At 35.8% G+C, this 16,081-nt stretch overlaps 1 protein-coding gene across 3 annotated transcripts in view; it reads right to left on the reverse strand.

Moving 5' to 3' along the window:
- Window positions 1–16,081, reverse strand: part of DMXL2 (Dmx like 2) — a 103,991-nt gene that overhangs the window by 22,874 nt on the left and 65,036 nt on the right. For 2 of the 3 annotated variants that reach the window (XM_074966347.1, XM_074966348.1), the window contains exons 22-30: window positions 14,231–14,396; window positions 13,402–13,666; window positions 11,015–12,123; window positions 9,611–9,802; window positions 7,621–7,697; window positions 6,619–6,749; window positions 5,074–5,322; window positions 1,421–1,602; window positions 796–929 (exon numbers count right to left, since the gene is read on the reverse strand). In XM_074966347.1, coding sequence (XP_074822448.1) covers window positions 796–929; window positions 1,421–1,602; window positions 5,074–5,322; window positions 6,619–6,749; window positions 7,621–7,697; window positions 9,611–9,802; window positions 11,015–12,123; window positions 13,402–13,666; window positions 14,231–14,396 — 2,505 coding nt within the window. The remainder of the gene's footprint in view (window positions 1–795; window positions 930–1,420; window positions 1,603–5,073; window positions 5,323–6,618; window positions 6,750–7,620; window positions 7,698–9,610; window positions 9,803–11,014; window positions 12,124–13,401; window positions 13,667–14,230; window positions 14,397–16,081) is intronic. The other variant, XM_074966349.1, reaches the window with a different exon arrangement.

Below are 16,081 nucleotides of genomic sequence, written 5' to 3' on the forward strand. Positions count from 1 at the left end.
AGAGGGCACCTGGACATAGATCCCTGGGTGTGAAAGAGGGAAGCATATGTAAAGTCAGGAATCAAATATTAATCTCGTGGCAATGCCAATGAAAGTCCACATTACAAAACTTTCCATGACATCAAAATGAATGAAAAGGAATCATTGTTATGATATAAATCAAAGATTTTTTTTCCCACTCTCGTATAGTACAATGAAATAGTTCCATTTATAGTCTACTGGATTTGAAAAGACATGATACAATGTAGGTGGAAGACCTTTTATTTTCATCCACTTTCATAATGGATGTGACTCATTAATTTATGCCATCCTATGCTTGACATTTTTTTAAAAGTGTTCTTTCTAATCCACATAAAAAAGGAAATTAACACAGAAAATTCAAATTACACTTAAAATTGGTCTCTACTCTGAAAAGTAACGCTAAACCTGGCATCAAGGGATGTTCATTGTGTCTCAATGACTGAAATACAATTTGCTCAGTTTATTTGCTCAGGTGAATGCAAAAGGGAAAAAAACCTAGCTGCTATACTTGCAAACTCAATCGGAACTTAAAGTCAAGGTGAATTATTTCCTTTTTGCACATCAGTGTCAGTAATTTAAGATTATTCAGGCCAGTTTCTTATCTCAGTAATGCCTCTGCAAACCCATAGCTGTTAAACAAATAGATACTGTAAAATATACCTCACAGCAGAAAAGAGGCCCAATGATATCATCTTTTGCTTTGGACGAAAAGCTGAACACAAAACACGTTCATAAGTAAGTTTGTTTTTTAACTATGGTATAGTCTCCACTAACCTGTAAGAATTGGCATTTTTGTGTTCCTGGATCTGTGTGTCAGAAAGGAAAGCACCATCATCGTCCTCTTCATCACTGTGAATGCTTTCATCAGAATCATATATAACACCACTATCTGATAAAGGAAGAAATGGCTGCAATGCAAGACACAAACCTGTTATAACAACTCTTCAGAGTTGTCAATATTTTAAACATTTAAGATGTCACTTAAATAACTTAGTAGTGAAACAGAGCAGCTTGATATGTAAATCTATTAATATATCTAAATTGTAAGTTAGATGTTCCCTTCAAAAACAAGCGTGTAGCAAGGATCAAAATGCTTATTTCCACTATTTTTTGCTTGGCAGAAGAGTGCTAGATTGATAAGTAGATTGATATTTTGGAAGTTATATAGCAGATATGTAACTTTCATTTTTTCTGTGGGGAAAGCAACCTGCAAATTTTATTTTTTTTTTAACAGATTGTGAGGCACATTCATGAAAACACTTCTTGAAATTTTATTTTTGTCCTTTAGAACAGGAAAAAAAGTGCATGTGTTCTGTGCAAAGTATTTAATTTTATATTTTCAAATTTTAAAAGTCAGACATTCTTGTGATACCACTATGTTCAACCCAGAATGCCCTACCTTTGCCATAAAATAGTCCCACATGCTGAGTTCTGGAGGAATGAATTTTTCTTTGTAAGAAGGCCTTTCTGCAGGCACAGGTGGAGGTACAACACTATCTTTTACTGGTCTCCCTGGTACAAGCATTCTCATATTAAATCGACGACGATGCTTATCCATTTCTTCTGAAGGGACGGGAGGTGCTAAATTGAAAGAATTTAGATAGCTAAAACCATAGTAAGAAACAAATGCTATCCATAATTTATTTTTAGAAATGGATTAATTTTAGAATTTAAATGAAGTCACCAAAACCATGAATTTTGGTTAAGGTGTTTGGATAACAAAATCTGGTAGGTTTAAAACAAATTCAAAGCTAAACTACATTTCAGGTACTATTCCTTAAATGTGCCTGTAAATAAAGTAAGTGTAATCCTATAAATAGTCCAACTACAATAAATCCAAGTAGAGTTACTATTCTTTGCCACATGCATTAGGAAAACAAATTGTAATATCTCTTTTAAAACCTGTAGCTCCTGAAAACTTATAAGTTTTAGACCAATTCCTGCTTAAAACCATATTGAGAATGTTTTCTCCTTTAGAAAAATCCATGTTTTCGTTTGACATTTTCAGAAATGTAAACAAGGAAATCTAGACTATTTACCCTGGCATTTTAGGAAAATCTATGGGGGAGGACTGATTTTAACATTTTTTTAATGTAATCAAACACAATATGAATGTGGACTTTGAAAATGAGCTGTTCTGGATAGGCATAACTGAAGATTTACACTTACTTTATTATAAAGATAGAGATTTAAAAACACTCTCCTCTTTTAAAGCACACTAACATCCATCTACACTGCAAATCTTTACAAACCTTCATTACTGTCCTTTGAAACATCAGAAACTGCAGCAGCAGCAGCTAGTAGGTTTAAAGAAAACAGAATCTATCTTGAATGAAAGCCTTTGACCGTACAACTAGGAATATTTTTCTAGCTATTGCAAAAGTTAAGCAGTATAAATAAGATCATTACCGCATTTCCCTACCCAACATAATAGACTTTTTATTATTTAATTCAATAAAAAAATCAATTTAAAATATCTAATCGCTGCAAAACTTGAAGAGTTATTAGCAAGCTTCAAAAACTAGTAGAGAATAAAAATACTGATCAGAAAAGTTTCACCCAAAATGTCTGAATTCAAATTACTTTTCAGAGTTACTTCTTCCACAATTTAATAGTAAATATGAAACTCAGTTACAAAGGAAAGACAATCCCAGTTAAAATAAAACCAGTTTTTAAAATTCATGCCTTATGCCAACATTTTTTTTAAACATTTCTACTGGAAAATACACAGCAATCCGCGCATATAAGCTGCTCACCAATCTTCTAGGGTAAATATTCTTTGTCACAGCCAGCAGCAACTGCAGTGCTATTTGGCAAGGTTATTTGGTGTGATGAGTAGCACCCACTTGTTAACAGTATTTTATTTTCTGTCTTGCTGTCTGAGCATTTTGTTTTACCAGAATTAGGTAGAGTAGGAGACTGATTATTCACTGACTGTTCCGGTGTAGTTTTAGAAAGAGAGAATGATTTTCAAGGAAAAGTGCATCTACTTGGGAGGATAATTACAAGTATGTATCCAAAGTGGCAGCCAAAGTCCATCATCAAAAGTGATCACCTTTAGAGTTCCAGTAGAGTCTAGCTCCAACTCTAGTAGTTCTTGTTATATTTTACCAATAGTAAAATATCTATCAGTTGACAAATGAAATTTTAAGTTACATGGTTGATTTCCATGATTTATTAAGAGCCTAACTTGTGCAATATAAAACATTTTTAAAATTCAATTACAAAAGCTTCAAAACTGAGGTTCTACCTTAATTAGTTAAAAGACTCTTCTTTCAAACAAACCTGTTTAATTCAGTACAGAATATAAATAAAAATAAAATGTGTAGACTGCTTGCCAATATCCTCAGACTGGGTTTATTTGCCGTATGTGTCCATTGTGCCATTAAAATTTTATAAAGCTAGATTTGTTTAATGTTTACATAATTTATATCAGAGCAGTTTTAAAATTGATGTCACACACATAAAATGACTTCCTGCTTAATTCAACTTCACTTAAATACATTTTTCATTCCTTTAATTTTCTCAAAATGAATTAGCAATTAATTAAAAGCTGGAGAAGAGTTTAGATGAGTAAGGGGCAGTGTTTGCCAAAATAAAACTAACGATATTTCCCCAATTACTAGCTGAGACACACAACCACAAATTCATCAGAATGGTATGCATACTGTAGCACGTATTACCTCATACCTGGGACTCATATCTACAATCTACTTGAACTGTATGATCTTTGAGGTAGGTACTGACTTTTCATGATAATTATGTGCAGTGTTTAGCACAATGTGGCCCCATGGTATTTCCACAACACAGATATTAATAACTATCTCTTAGTGCTCCAACAAATGGAAACTATCCATGTAACAGCTCTGAGAGTACTCAGAACCTTTATGAACGACAAATTATGTGTTCTCTTCTTATTCAAAAATCAGATCAAGTGTCTGCTTCTGAATCCATCACGCATGCAGGGCAGAGGCTGGGGATGCGGGAGCTAGCGGATCCACTGCACTAGGACAAGGGTGGTGTCTGAGTTAATGCTAAAAGAGTGCATCTGCCATTTGTCACAAAACCAGTATCTCATACTCTATACAAGGATTTGGGACACTCCAAAAAGCAGAAGCGCTATGTAGAATAAAATTATATTCTACAGCTGAGAACTGCTTCATTCATGAGCATAAATAATTGCTTATTTGGCTCATTCTTGCTTAGCTCTAAATGAAGGAAAATTGGATGACTGTTTCAGTAAGTTCCGTTTTAAATCAATGATCAGGTATCCTTACTTAAGTCAAGCAGACACTCAAATCTCATATGTAATAGCTAGAAAACTGAACAGACTAGGACACACACCTGATGATCAGTAATGATGGTAAACAGAGCTGCAGATACTGGCGAGCCTTTAATATGCACTGGACTAGCAGTGATAACTGGCTGAAAACCATTAGCCACGAATGACTTTTCCCTAGAAGGCTGTATTAGGAGTCCTGTAAGTTTACAGATAAAATCAGCTAGAAGAGTTAAAATTAAGTTTTGGGAGATATGAAACCCTGTCTCATCAAACTTACCATTTTTCATGCAGACAAAAGGATAACAAATATGCCAGAGAGCAGTAAAGAGTTTAGACTTTACTATGCCAATTGCTCAACTGCTTTTTTCATTAAGTCAATAACTCTAATATTTGTATCATATTTAACGACCCACAATGTGTAATATATGAAGACAATGCCGACCTCCAAGAGCTAATCATCTTTTTTCCCCCTCTTCTAAATTAAATAATCTTGGCTAAAAGTTGTATTCTTGCCAATACATACTGATCAAGAATTCTAAGATTCCCATTAATTCCTTCAGTATGATTATGCAAGTCCTAAAAATACCTTTTACCCTGGAGGAGGTTAAGAACTGATGATATCAGACACATACTATCAAACATGATGAATTTAAAAGTTTATTTTTAAACAATGTTCCTGAACCTAAAAGAAGGAAATTAAATTCTTCTCTTTCCCCACAATTATACAAATGCACATTATTGGTCTGAAATTGAATCAACACAAAAAGTACCTGGAATATTTTCAGATTGTCTTCGGGGTTTCACAACAAGTTTCACTCCTCCCCCAAAGACAGCAGCCCACATTCGACCGTTCAGGGGATGGGCTGCTAGCCGAAACAATTCATTGCAAGAATTAGTAGCAAGGGCATGTATCAGGAGACTTAGGTAAACAGCTACAACAGCTTCACAGAGTAAAATGTTTAACTTTGGTTGGTCCTCATCCTGGGCTGAATTTAAGAGATTTATAAGTGAGCTCACACCTGCAAGAAGAAAAAAGAAAAGATGTATCTTTAAGAAGTTTGCAGAACTACGAAAAGCATTTTTCTTATATTCATTTCATGCTAAACAAAGAATTCTATGAGTCGCCATTTAGTACTTTGATCTAAATTAAGTTTATTACCCCTATTTCTGAATAGATTATAAAATTTGTTTCTTGATGATTTTCCTTTCCAAGACAGACCTTTCCCTGAGACCATTCTCTGTCTCAGGTGTGTGGCTGAATGGGTCTTGCTCAGATGTTCAGGACATGAGGTCAGGAAGAAATCTTTTCCCAGGTCAGGGTGGCATTGACCCTGGGTTTTTTTTCATCTTCCTCTGTAGCATGTGCCTGTGGGTCACTGGCCAGGATTATCTGTGTATATCTCACTTAAGCATATCTCTGCTATTGCAGGGGCCTTGGGCAGTGGTGCATCACGGTCCCTCCTCTCTGCTTGTGGCAGATAATGATTTAATCTCCAGTGGGCTGTAATACTTTGATCTAATTTAATTTTTTGGGTTTAGTGTGTGGGTGCTGGATGGTGTTGGTGGCCTGTGATATACAAGAGGTCAGACCAGGTGGATCTGGTGGTCCCTTCTGGCCTTAAACTCTCTGGCACTCTATAACGCCATCTGAGACTTTTTTGCAACTGTGCCTCTTTTCCTGCAGTTGCTACAGGCAGTTCAGATTCATCCATGAGGCTCTAGGAGTAGGTCTCATCTCCTTTACTCTTGCACCATATGAGTATTTCCAAAATTGTATGTAAACACCAAATTCTTATTAGATTAATTATAATGCCTTGTGCAACTTTACAAAATACATATCTAAAACCTGAGGCGGCCATGGCCAAAATACTTGAAGAACTTCTCTTGGATGGGATAGATTAGGGGAATGGTCATTCCCAGAAAAGAATTAATCAGGTAACCAAGTGTACATTCTGGATCCTGATCTTTCTCTCATTAAAGATATCTGGGGCACGGTGAGCATCTCTCTGTTCGAATATGTGAGCCATAAGTTAAATGCTAATGGAGTTCACCCAAGAGTTAAAAAGAATGCAAACTAGATTTTTCTATAAGGGAAGCATATCTGATAATATCTGCATCTTCAGCTGACTAATGTATGCTATCAATATTCTTGTTGGCTTTAACATTAAGCCCGGTGTGCATTTGTAGATGTCACTGCATGTTCTGAGTCACAAGAAAAAAAATCAAGAAATCAAGTGAGAAACAGATTGTGTGGGGACATCTGAAAAAAGTGTTCTTGGCATGCAGTTGTGAAAAATAACTTAGTTTTTTCTCACCAGGCCATTGAGCAGGAGTTGAATTTGGTGTTGCATGTTCTTCAATGCTTTCTGTCCTCAGCCTGCGTCGATCACTCAAAAGCAGTCCTTGATAAACCATTCCTGTAAACTGATTTGTTTCTGTTTGACTGCTAAACACAAATCAATTTTTTTCTAATGAGAAAGGATTTTAGAATATTCTTGTAATGTAGTATATATGGCAAGTTATTTTCATTTGAGTCTTTAATTTTTCAGAAAATACTTTGAAATTCTGTATAGCATGTAGGAGCGGTTTTAGAAGAGTAAAGTCATTATATTTTTACAATGTAAAAAAATAGTTAACTTTTAGTGCTAAAAATCTTAGTCTGCATGCAATGTTTTACATTCCAGTCTGTCTGTTTTTGGGCAAGAGAGAGATTCACTTTCAAAGATTTTAGTAATCAGAAAATGTGTTGTGAAAATTGCTAAATGCCCTCACATCTGTAGGTGTATTTATTCTCTACTCTTTTCAGAGATGGCCATATAACTATCTATCTGAAACTTGCTCATCTGTCAGGTACAAGAAGAAATTGCTCCTATATATCAATGTGTCCACTGTGGAAAATTGCCTTTTTAGTGTTTTCCTTCTAATAGAGCCTCACAGAGCCTCAATCATAGATTGAGTAACTAGAGATTTTCATTTTTTATTCTGTGCCGTAAAATCTACTAAACAATTTTTGGTATTAAATTTAATTCACGTAAAACTGTCTGGGCAAATGGAAGGCAGCCATATAGTTTTTGAAAATGTTACGAGAATGTAACTGTAGCTTCATTCACATCACAATTTCTTCATAGTGCATTAATTGCATTATATACATGAGTGCACATTGAACTTAGGCCTGGCTGTGTATACACATGAGTATATATGTGCTTATTTCAAAATGTTAGTTCTTTATGCATTTATTTAAAAATGTGAAAGTTTACTCTTACATGAAAACCAAAAACACATTTTAAACGTAACTGTAAGAAGAGCTCAATTTTTACCTGTAGCTGTGGCTGTCACACAAAGCTTGGTAAATAGACGCAGAAAGTGAAGCTGCTAATGAATGAAGTGTATGCACCTAAAACAAAACCAGCCAATATTAAATTTTATATGAAAAGTTGTAGGAAATTGCAATTTTTTCTTAAAATCACAGTGAACTAATTGAGACTGACTAGTGAGAAAATCTGAATGTTAAACACAAATGTTGAGTTAACTAGTTATACGTCACATGAAGAAAGGAATTGTTAGTTGTGATTTATTTTATTCATGCAATATACTAGTTTAAAAATTATATCCCAATTGTTTTAACTAAATTAAAATTTAGCTACACACAGGCTTCTGTTGCATTTACTATTGCAATCAAAGCTCTTCTCCCCAACATGCCTAAGACTGATGCTCTAATTAAATAAATGTCAAAATAATTTAGCTTACACTGAAATATAATTACCACCACCAGTGAGTGCAAAGTAAATAACTGCAATTTTCTGTTATGCAATATGCTGACCATTCTGATTTGTTCTAGGCTTCTGATCTACATCATCAATGATATACAGTTATTTCTCAATATCTGTAAAATAAATCCCTACACTCTGACGGCTAGTATTACCTGTTAGCCAAGAGTACAAAGAGCTGTATAATCACTGTATGGTTATTTTGCAATTCTGCAATAACTGTACTGTGTGTATATGTACATCTCTACTCTCACAACTACAATCACCCTTCTCTAACAGTTTTCTCGCCTAATTTTCTAGCCGTCTGCCAGCAAGGACAATACTTCGGCTTCTCGTTGCCTTCACTGGAGGCAGAAATCTTCCAATATTTACATAAAAGAATTAAAAATGAAGTCCAAAAAGCAAAGCAAATGGTGCTGTTAAAGTGCTGGAGGTTTTATTTTATTTAAAAAACCTTTAACTTATTTCCATCTCCCCTTCCATCATTCCTCTTGCTCTCAGAATAACTGTTATACTGTTTATACTATTGGTTGGAAAATACCATCTTTTCTTTCTCAATTCAGTTTTGAAATAAAATGCATGCAAAAACTTCAGTTATTATGGGGGAAAAGACTGGCTGAGCTGTAGTGCAGAAAGGAAGGCATGAGGAAGGGAGCTAAACGGAGAGAAAGGAGGAAAATGATGGAGAGAATGAGAGATGATCGGCTGGAGAGGGAAATGCCAGAAATGTGTTTTTTTTTTTTTAAATTGTCTTTCAACAATTTGACAACCCATTCGATTTTCCAGTGTTTTATTTTTTTTTCATTTAAATGTCAATATTGAATTAAAATTTGCAGTATAAAAATCTGAAAGTAACTCCTGTTAACTCAGCAGTAACCACGTCTTTGTCTATTAAACACTTTGGGACTTTTGTCATCTGTGTTTACTTACTCTGAACACATTGGCCTTTAGCTTCAGAGTTTCTTCAGCTCAGAATATGGGGCCAGATTTTCAGTGTGTGTAAATCAACAATTCAATTTATGGCAATTTTATCAGGCCCAGGGTTTATACCTGAGCTAAGAGGATGCACTTTCAAGTCAGAATACATTTTAAGACCCACTACACTATATAATTGTCATTTAATTCCACCCCAGGCATTGCTGGTGGTCAGTTCTGCAACGATTTATTTTATTGATCAACATAAACACCGGGATTCAATGATGTAGCAAAGGTCCAGATTTAGGATTGGCTTTTTGGTCACTCATGCTCTGGGTTAAAAGGCTTTTGCACTAGTGAATGGATGGGAGGGAAACAGCCAAGTGTCAAGATATCAACATTTACCCAGATTACAGGAGAACAAATATATCGCCACAAAGTTTAAAAGTGAGTTTGATTTTTCTTGAGTCCACCTGTATTGTTCAACTTAAGAGTCATCACTTATGAGTAACGTGGCCATCTGAAATGCATATATCATGCTGTGTCACATTCCCTTCTCACCATGTACAAACATACAAATACCTATGACATCTCAATTTCAAATTCAGAGAGAACTTTGTCTTACCTTTACATCTTCAATATTAGGATGGGGTGGAAATTTCATCTGTACTATGGTGTAAAGAATGTCATGGATGTGGTTATTTAAGTACAGCACAGGGTTGGCTATTACAGTTTTTGTTGAAGCAATACTTGCAGAAAGCAGTGGTAGCGTTGTGGGTAATGGAAGGGGAGACTGAAGTTGCTTTACTGTAGTCTCCTGTTTAAAAGAAAATACAGTAGGTAAAATGGTCACATAACTGAGAACAGAAATAGAGCACACATTTACAACCTTAATGATTAAACAGAATAATTTTTCTTCATTCTCTATCTATACAATATGGATTATTTTTATGATCATTGAGGTCAATGACAAAGCTCTCATTGACTTTAATGGTCTAGGATCAGGGACTAACATACATTCAACTCTTCTAGAATACTTTTTGATTCCTAGCAGGAAGATAAAACCACTAGCCCTAAGTAACAAGTGTTAGGACTATTTAATACCAAACACTACTATTAAAAAAAACACAAAAACCCCCCTGAGCTCCTATGCTACTCAGTGGTCTGAGTTTATGAATAATAATAATAAGAAAAAGTAGTAAAATTTTCACATATACAGTATGTGAGGAATTCTAAGTATTTTACAAACATTAAAACCTCACAACACTCGTGTAATCCTAGTACTATTCCTATTTTAAATGTAAAAAAAACTGAAGCAAAGTTAAATGACTTGTCCATCATCACACAGGATCTCTGTTGCTGAAAAGGAAATAAATCCCTCTTGCAGTCCTAAGATTTAGCTGCAAGATACTTTCTCTAGCATGAAATAAATACAAAAAATACCAGACAGTGCTTGGGGACACTATATTGTCTTTTGGATGACACACAAATCAAGCCCAATCACTTGTAGTCTCATGGCATTATTTGCAAGAGTTGGGGGGTATTAGATCTTGTCAAATTCCAACTGGAACCACATAGGTGGACAAAATGTAATTACCAAAACTGGAATGTGCATAGAATACTGAGTCTTAACACTTGGATACCAGCTTAAATGCTATGCTGGTAGGTGCCTTAGTACACTCTAAACTTGAAAATAATGAAATAGGATCTTTAATAATCATAGATGGCCAGGATCCAGATTTAAGATTTATGCAAAAGCAGCATCCCAAAATACCAGACTGTGCCCCCTAATTGCACCTGAGAAGTTAGAACTTTATAGTCTTAGAGAGAAGAGTACCATGTACTGACTTACCAACCCGACTGCAGTACCCTAGAAATGTCTGATCTAAGTATTACCCTGGCCCGACCTTGCTAGGGTGAGTGATTTGACAAAAATCAGTCTGATAAGCTGTGGCTGCAAGACTACTAAAATTCCTAAACTACTTAAAATGAACTAATCTCAATTTAAAGTCATTTAAAAGATTCTTACCTGCTGAGACTCTTGCAACAAAAACTTGAGCTCCATTCTTACAGATGCTAGACCACCACCTTGTGCCCCATGAAGGCTACAGTAACTTAGGAAAACTCTCAGGAGAGCTTGATTCTTTTGCAGCCACCACTTTCGTCTTTCAGCATGCTCTCGTTTTGCCTGCAACCTACGTCTTTCTATCTGGTGACGTTCATATGAGCCAATATCTGGCTTATCCAAAATTTCTTCATGATCAAGTCGGTCACCATCTACTTTAGTATACGTTTCACAATAGTCTTTGCTACCTGCTTCGTGGTTACATATTTCATGCATAGCAGCAATTTCTTTTTCCAGCCAATTGTACAGTTGAAATCTAAGCTTCCCTCCGTCTACCTCATACCCTGTAGCCAAAGTCCTCAGTTCGGTCATTAGGATCTTCAAACAGGCTCTGAACTTCAGTTGTTCGGCAATTACATCAACCTCAGTGTCACCTGCATCAGAGTCCTCCCCTTGAGGTGTCTGTAGTACATTAGTGTGTGCATTCTTCTCATCTAGTTTTCCATTTTTAGAGTCCAGTTTCGAACCTTTCATTGTTAAACCAACATCATCTTTCTCTTCCTCTGAGCCATCTTTGTCTTCACCCCAGTCAAGAGTAAGAGACTCCTCTTCGAATTTTACTGCTGGCTGACTCCAATCAAATTGTGCTGAAGAACCAGTGCTACTTTCCAAGGCAGATGAAGCTGAAAATGGCTTTGACCAGTCTATATTACTACTTTCAGCACCATCACTCTCAGTGTTTGACTCTAGAATCACATCAGTTTTTCTAGTAGGACTTGAACTGGATTGATCTCTCTCGGTAGAAATGCTGGACTTTTTACTTATTTTTGGAATTTTGGAAAGAACTTCAAGAGCTAAAACAGGGCATCCCACTTTAAAATGAGCATTTGCAGTGGTGAAGAATAATTTTCTCTCTATAAGATTAATTTTATCAACAAAACTTTTCTCAGTTTTTATGCCTAAAGTAGCCAGAGTCCCTTCTGGTGATCTGAAATATCTTCGGATGAGCAAAGGGTGGGTCCGAAGGTAATTGTAAAAACTAAACACCACAGGATTGCAGGACTTGATGATAACTAGAGGAATTAAACAAATATGACTTCTACGAAACATATCTACAAATGAGTATTATTTTAAGGTTGTTTTGCACCCCTGTAATTGCCACTTTACAAAACCTTACCAAAACAGTCTAGCATATTTGTAAAAATAAAAAGTAATCACATCCCACAAGAAAAGTGATAACATGAACTCATTATGGAAAGAATAAAAAGTTGCCTCTGTTTCTTCTGCTTTATGGCACTCAGGCAACTCAAATAAAGAGGAAAGCTGGCTTGGCTACAGAAACAGCTGCCTGAAGGTTACTATAGCTGGGCACAAATTAGAGCAGTCTCAAGGATGCTCTAACCGGCAATGCAGATTGAACCTGTCCCCAGGATAAGGGAAGGGGATGTAAAGTGGCACCTTTGTTTCCACCCTTTCTGGTCTTACAAAGATTGGCTGGTGGATCCTAGGAATGAGCCCAATGTTTACTGACAGAAAAAAAATTGTAAATTGAGTTATATATGTTAATTACTCTTTAAAAAAAACCAGCTTTCTTTTATTAAAAAGCGTGAATATTCCACTCCCTAAGCAACATGAGTTACACCGACATAGGCATCTGTGTGTACAGTGCTATGCTGGCGGGAGAGGTGGTATTTTTTTTTATGCTGACAGGAACTCTCTCTCCCATTGGTATAGAGCCACTTCACTGGACACACTGTAGCAGCACAGCTATGCCACTGCAGCGCTGTCCGTGAGACGTGGCCTAAAGGTTCAGTTCTGCAGAGATCCAGAACAACAGTGCTCAGGTTGGGGAAATGGGATGCTGTACCCTGCAAGTCCAGTCAAAAGGTGGGTGAATCTCAGGATTCCATTCTGATTAGTGCAGGTGTAGGCCTATCACTTGAAGGAAGTGCCCACAGGGAGACAGATCACAGGTATCACTCATTCATGAACCGCAACAAGAAGCATTTGTAAAAATGAAATAACTATACTCTAATAAGCTTATGGTAACAGTACACTGTAGCTATTGCACACTTCATATAACTACAACACAATGGAGAATTAAGCAGATTTTTAAACAGATATTAGCTTCTGTTTGTTGAAACCTTTTGTAAAGGTTTCTAACTGAGAATTATTGCATTAATGAATTACAACTACAGTACCAGCTACTTTAACTATTTTTGCTGCCTTTTTCATATTTAAGGATCTGTTTTTACTTCTAAATGCTTAATTATTATATTTAATTATGGAAGGATCTATAAATCCTAATGCTAAAATATAGTTGAAAATTACAACACTGATATTTCCCCTACCTGGATTTTCATCATCTTCCTTAGGTGTTTGTTCCAATAAAGTGTCAAGTGCTCTAGTGTAGTTTTTCATTATCCAGTAGGCAAGACTTCGCAGGAAGGGATCAGGATGCAATTTAGTACATCTGAATCCAGTTCCATCTTTCTGGCAACCCAAAATTTTTTCATAAAGAATGGATGTATAAGTGAGGGAGGTCTCAAATTCTGATTCATATAAACGAGCAATAACAATGGCCAGCTGAATATCTTCCATTTTTTCAAGACACACCTGTGGCATAAAGCATGACAAGCAAGCTGCTGGATTAGGAAAGCCTCGCTCTCAAAGAATGAATGAATGAATTAACCACCCACACTTAGAATAAAGAGTAATTTTCCCATCATGTAAAAAGTTTAAAAGGTACATCAAATTTTGGGGTCAGAAACCTGTATCCAAGTATATTTTCTCCCTCTGTTTGGTCAGAAATGTGCTGATTTTTTTTTCAGATTTTTATAAAATTCTTGTTTATTTAGTAGTGTATCAATGATCGAATAGAAGATTTTTTTTTCTTCAGGCTTACGCACAAATTTTCAGCCTTAATTACATGAACATTAGTTTTTTGGAGGTTTTTTGGTACTGAACCGTATGAAGAATTATATCTGATATCATGTACTAAAGACTCCTGTAATATGTACACACACACAGAGGCAGCAATAACGTTGCATAACCCTGACTTTTCATTGCTCCACTGTACAACTTTCTTTGCCACAGCTTTTGTGAAATGATTAACAAACAACAATGTTCATCAGTGTAATTCTCAAGTTCAGTTCTGAAACTCCACAGTACTTTATATACCTCTATAGCATCTTTCAGGGAACCAGCTAGTAAGAAAAAAGCAGCAGACTGTTCAAAGCGTTGTTTTCCCAACAAAGCAAAAGCATTTTTCAAAGCTGCTTTGCGCCACCTATCTTCACTGAAATTGTGGCTGAAAAATGTGGTCATCTTTTCATCGTACTGAGACCTGTGTTAAAAAAAACAAACAAAAAACTCACACAGAGTACTTAGTTATAACTTAAATTTTGGGCTGTCAAGTGATTACAAAAATTAATCATGATTAATCGCGCTGTTAACAATAGAATACCATTTTATTTTAAATATTTTTGGATGTTTCCAAATTTTCAAATATATTGATTTCAATTACAACACAGAATACAAAGTAAAGTGCTCACTTTATATTTTTTATTACAATACTTGCACTGTAAAAAACAAAATGGTATTTTTCAATTCACCTCATTACAAGTACTGTAGTGCAATCTCTTTATCATGAATGTTGAACTGACAAATGTAGACTCTAAAGTTCTACATAGTTTTATTTTTGAATACAGTTTTTTGTACAGAATTCTACAAGTCCACTCAGCCCTACTTCTTGGTCAGCCAATCGCTCAGACAAACAAGGTTAGTACAATTTGCAGGAGATAATGCTGCCTGCTTCTCGTTTACAATGTCACCTGAAAGTGAGAACAGGTGTTCGCATGGAACTGTTGTAGCTGGCGTTACAAGATATTTACGTGCCAGATGCACTAAAAATTCATAAGTCCCTTCATGCTTCAACCACCATTCCAGAGGACATGCATCCATGCTGCCTATAGGTTCTGCTCGATAACTATCCAAAGCAGTGCGGCCTGACACATGTTCATTTTCATCATCTGAGTCAGATGCCACCAGCAGAAGATTGATTTTTCTTTTTTAGTGGTTTGGGTTCTGTAGTTTCCACATCAGAGTGTTGCTCTAAGACTTCTAAAAGCATGCTCCACACCTCGTCCCTCTCAGATTTTGGACGGCACTTCAGATTCTTAAACCTTGGGTCGAGTGCTTTAGCTATTTTTAGAAATCTCACATCCTACCTTCTTTGCGTTTTGTCAAATCTGCTGTGGAAGAGTTCTTAAAATGAACATGGCTGGATCACCATCTGAGACCACTATAACTTGAAATATATGCAGAATGCGGGTAAAACAGAGCAGGAGACATACAATTCTCCCCACAAGGAGTATAGTCGCAAATTTAATTGACACGTTATTTTTTTAAACAAGCATCATCAGCATGGAAGCATGTCCTCTGAAATGGTGGCCAAAGCATGAAGGGGCATACAAATGTTTAGCACATCTGGCATGTAAATACCTTGCAACGCCGGCTGCAAAAGTGCCATGCGAACGACTGTTCTCACTTTCAGGTGAGACCGTAAATAAGAAGCAGGCAGCAGTATCCCCTGTCATTGTAAACAAACTTGTTTGTCTTTGACTGGCAGAAGAAGACATAAGACTTAATGGACTTGTAGGAGCTAAAGTTTTACATAGTTTTGGTTTTGAGTGCAGTTATGTAACCAAAAAAAAATCTGCATTTGTAAGTTATACTTTCATGATAGAGATTGTACTTCAGTACTTGTATGAGGTGAAATGAAAAATACTATTTTTTGTTTATCATTTGTACAGTGCATATATTTGTAATCTAATAATATAAAGTCATCACTGTGCACTTTGTATTCTGTGTTGTAATTGAAATCAATATTGAAAAATGTAAAGAACTTCCAAAAATATTTTAATAAATTTCAATTGGTATTCTATTGTTTAAGTGTGATTAATCACGATTAATTTTTTGAGTTAATCGTGTGAGTTAACTGCAATTAATTGACAACCCTACTTAAATTAT

The sequence above is a fragment of the Natator depressus genome, chromosome 10, assembly GCF_965152275.1.
Source record: "Natator depressus isolate rNatDep1 chromosome 10, rNatDep2.hap1, whole genome shotgun sequence".
Classification (NCBI taxonomy): Eukaryota; Metazoa; Chordata; order Testudines; family Cheloniidae; genus Natator; species Natator depressus.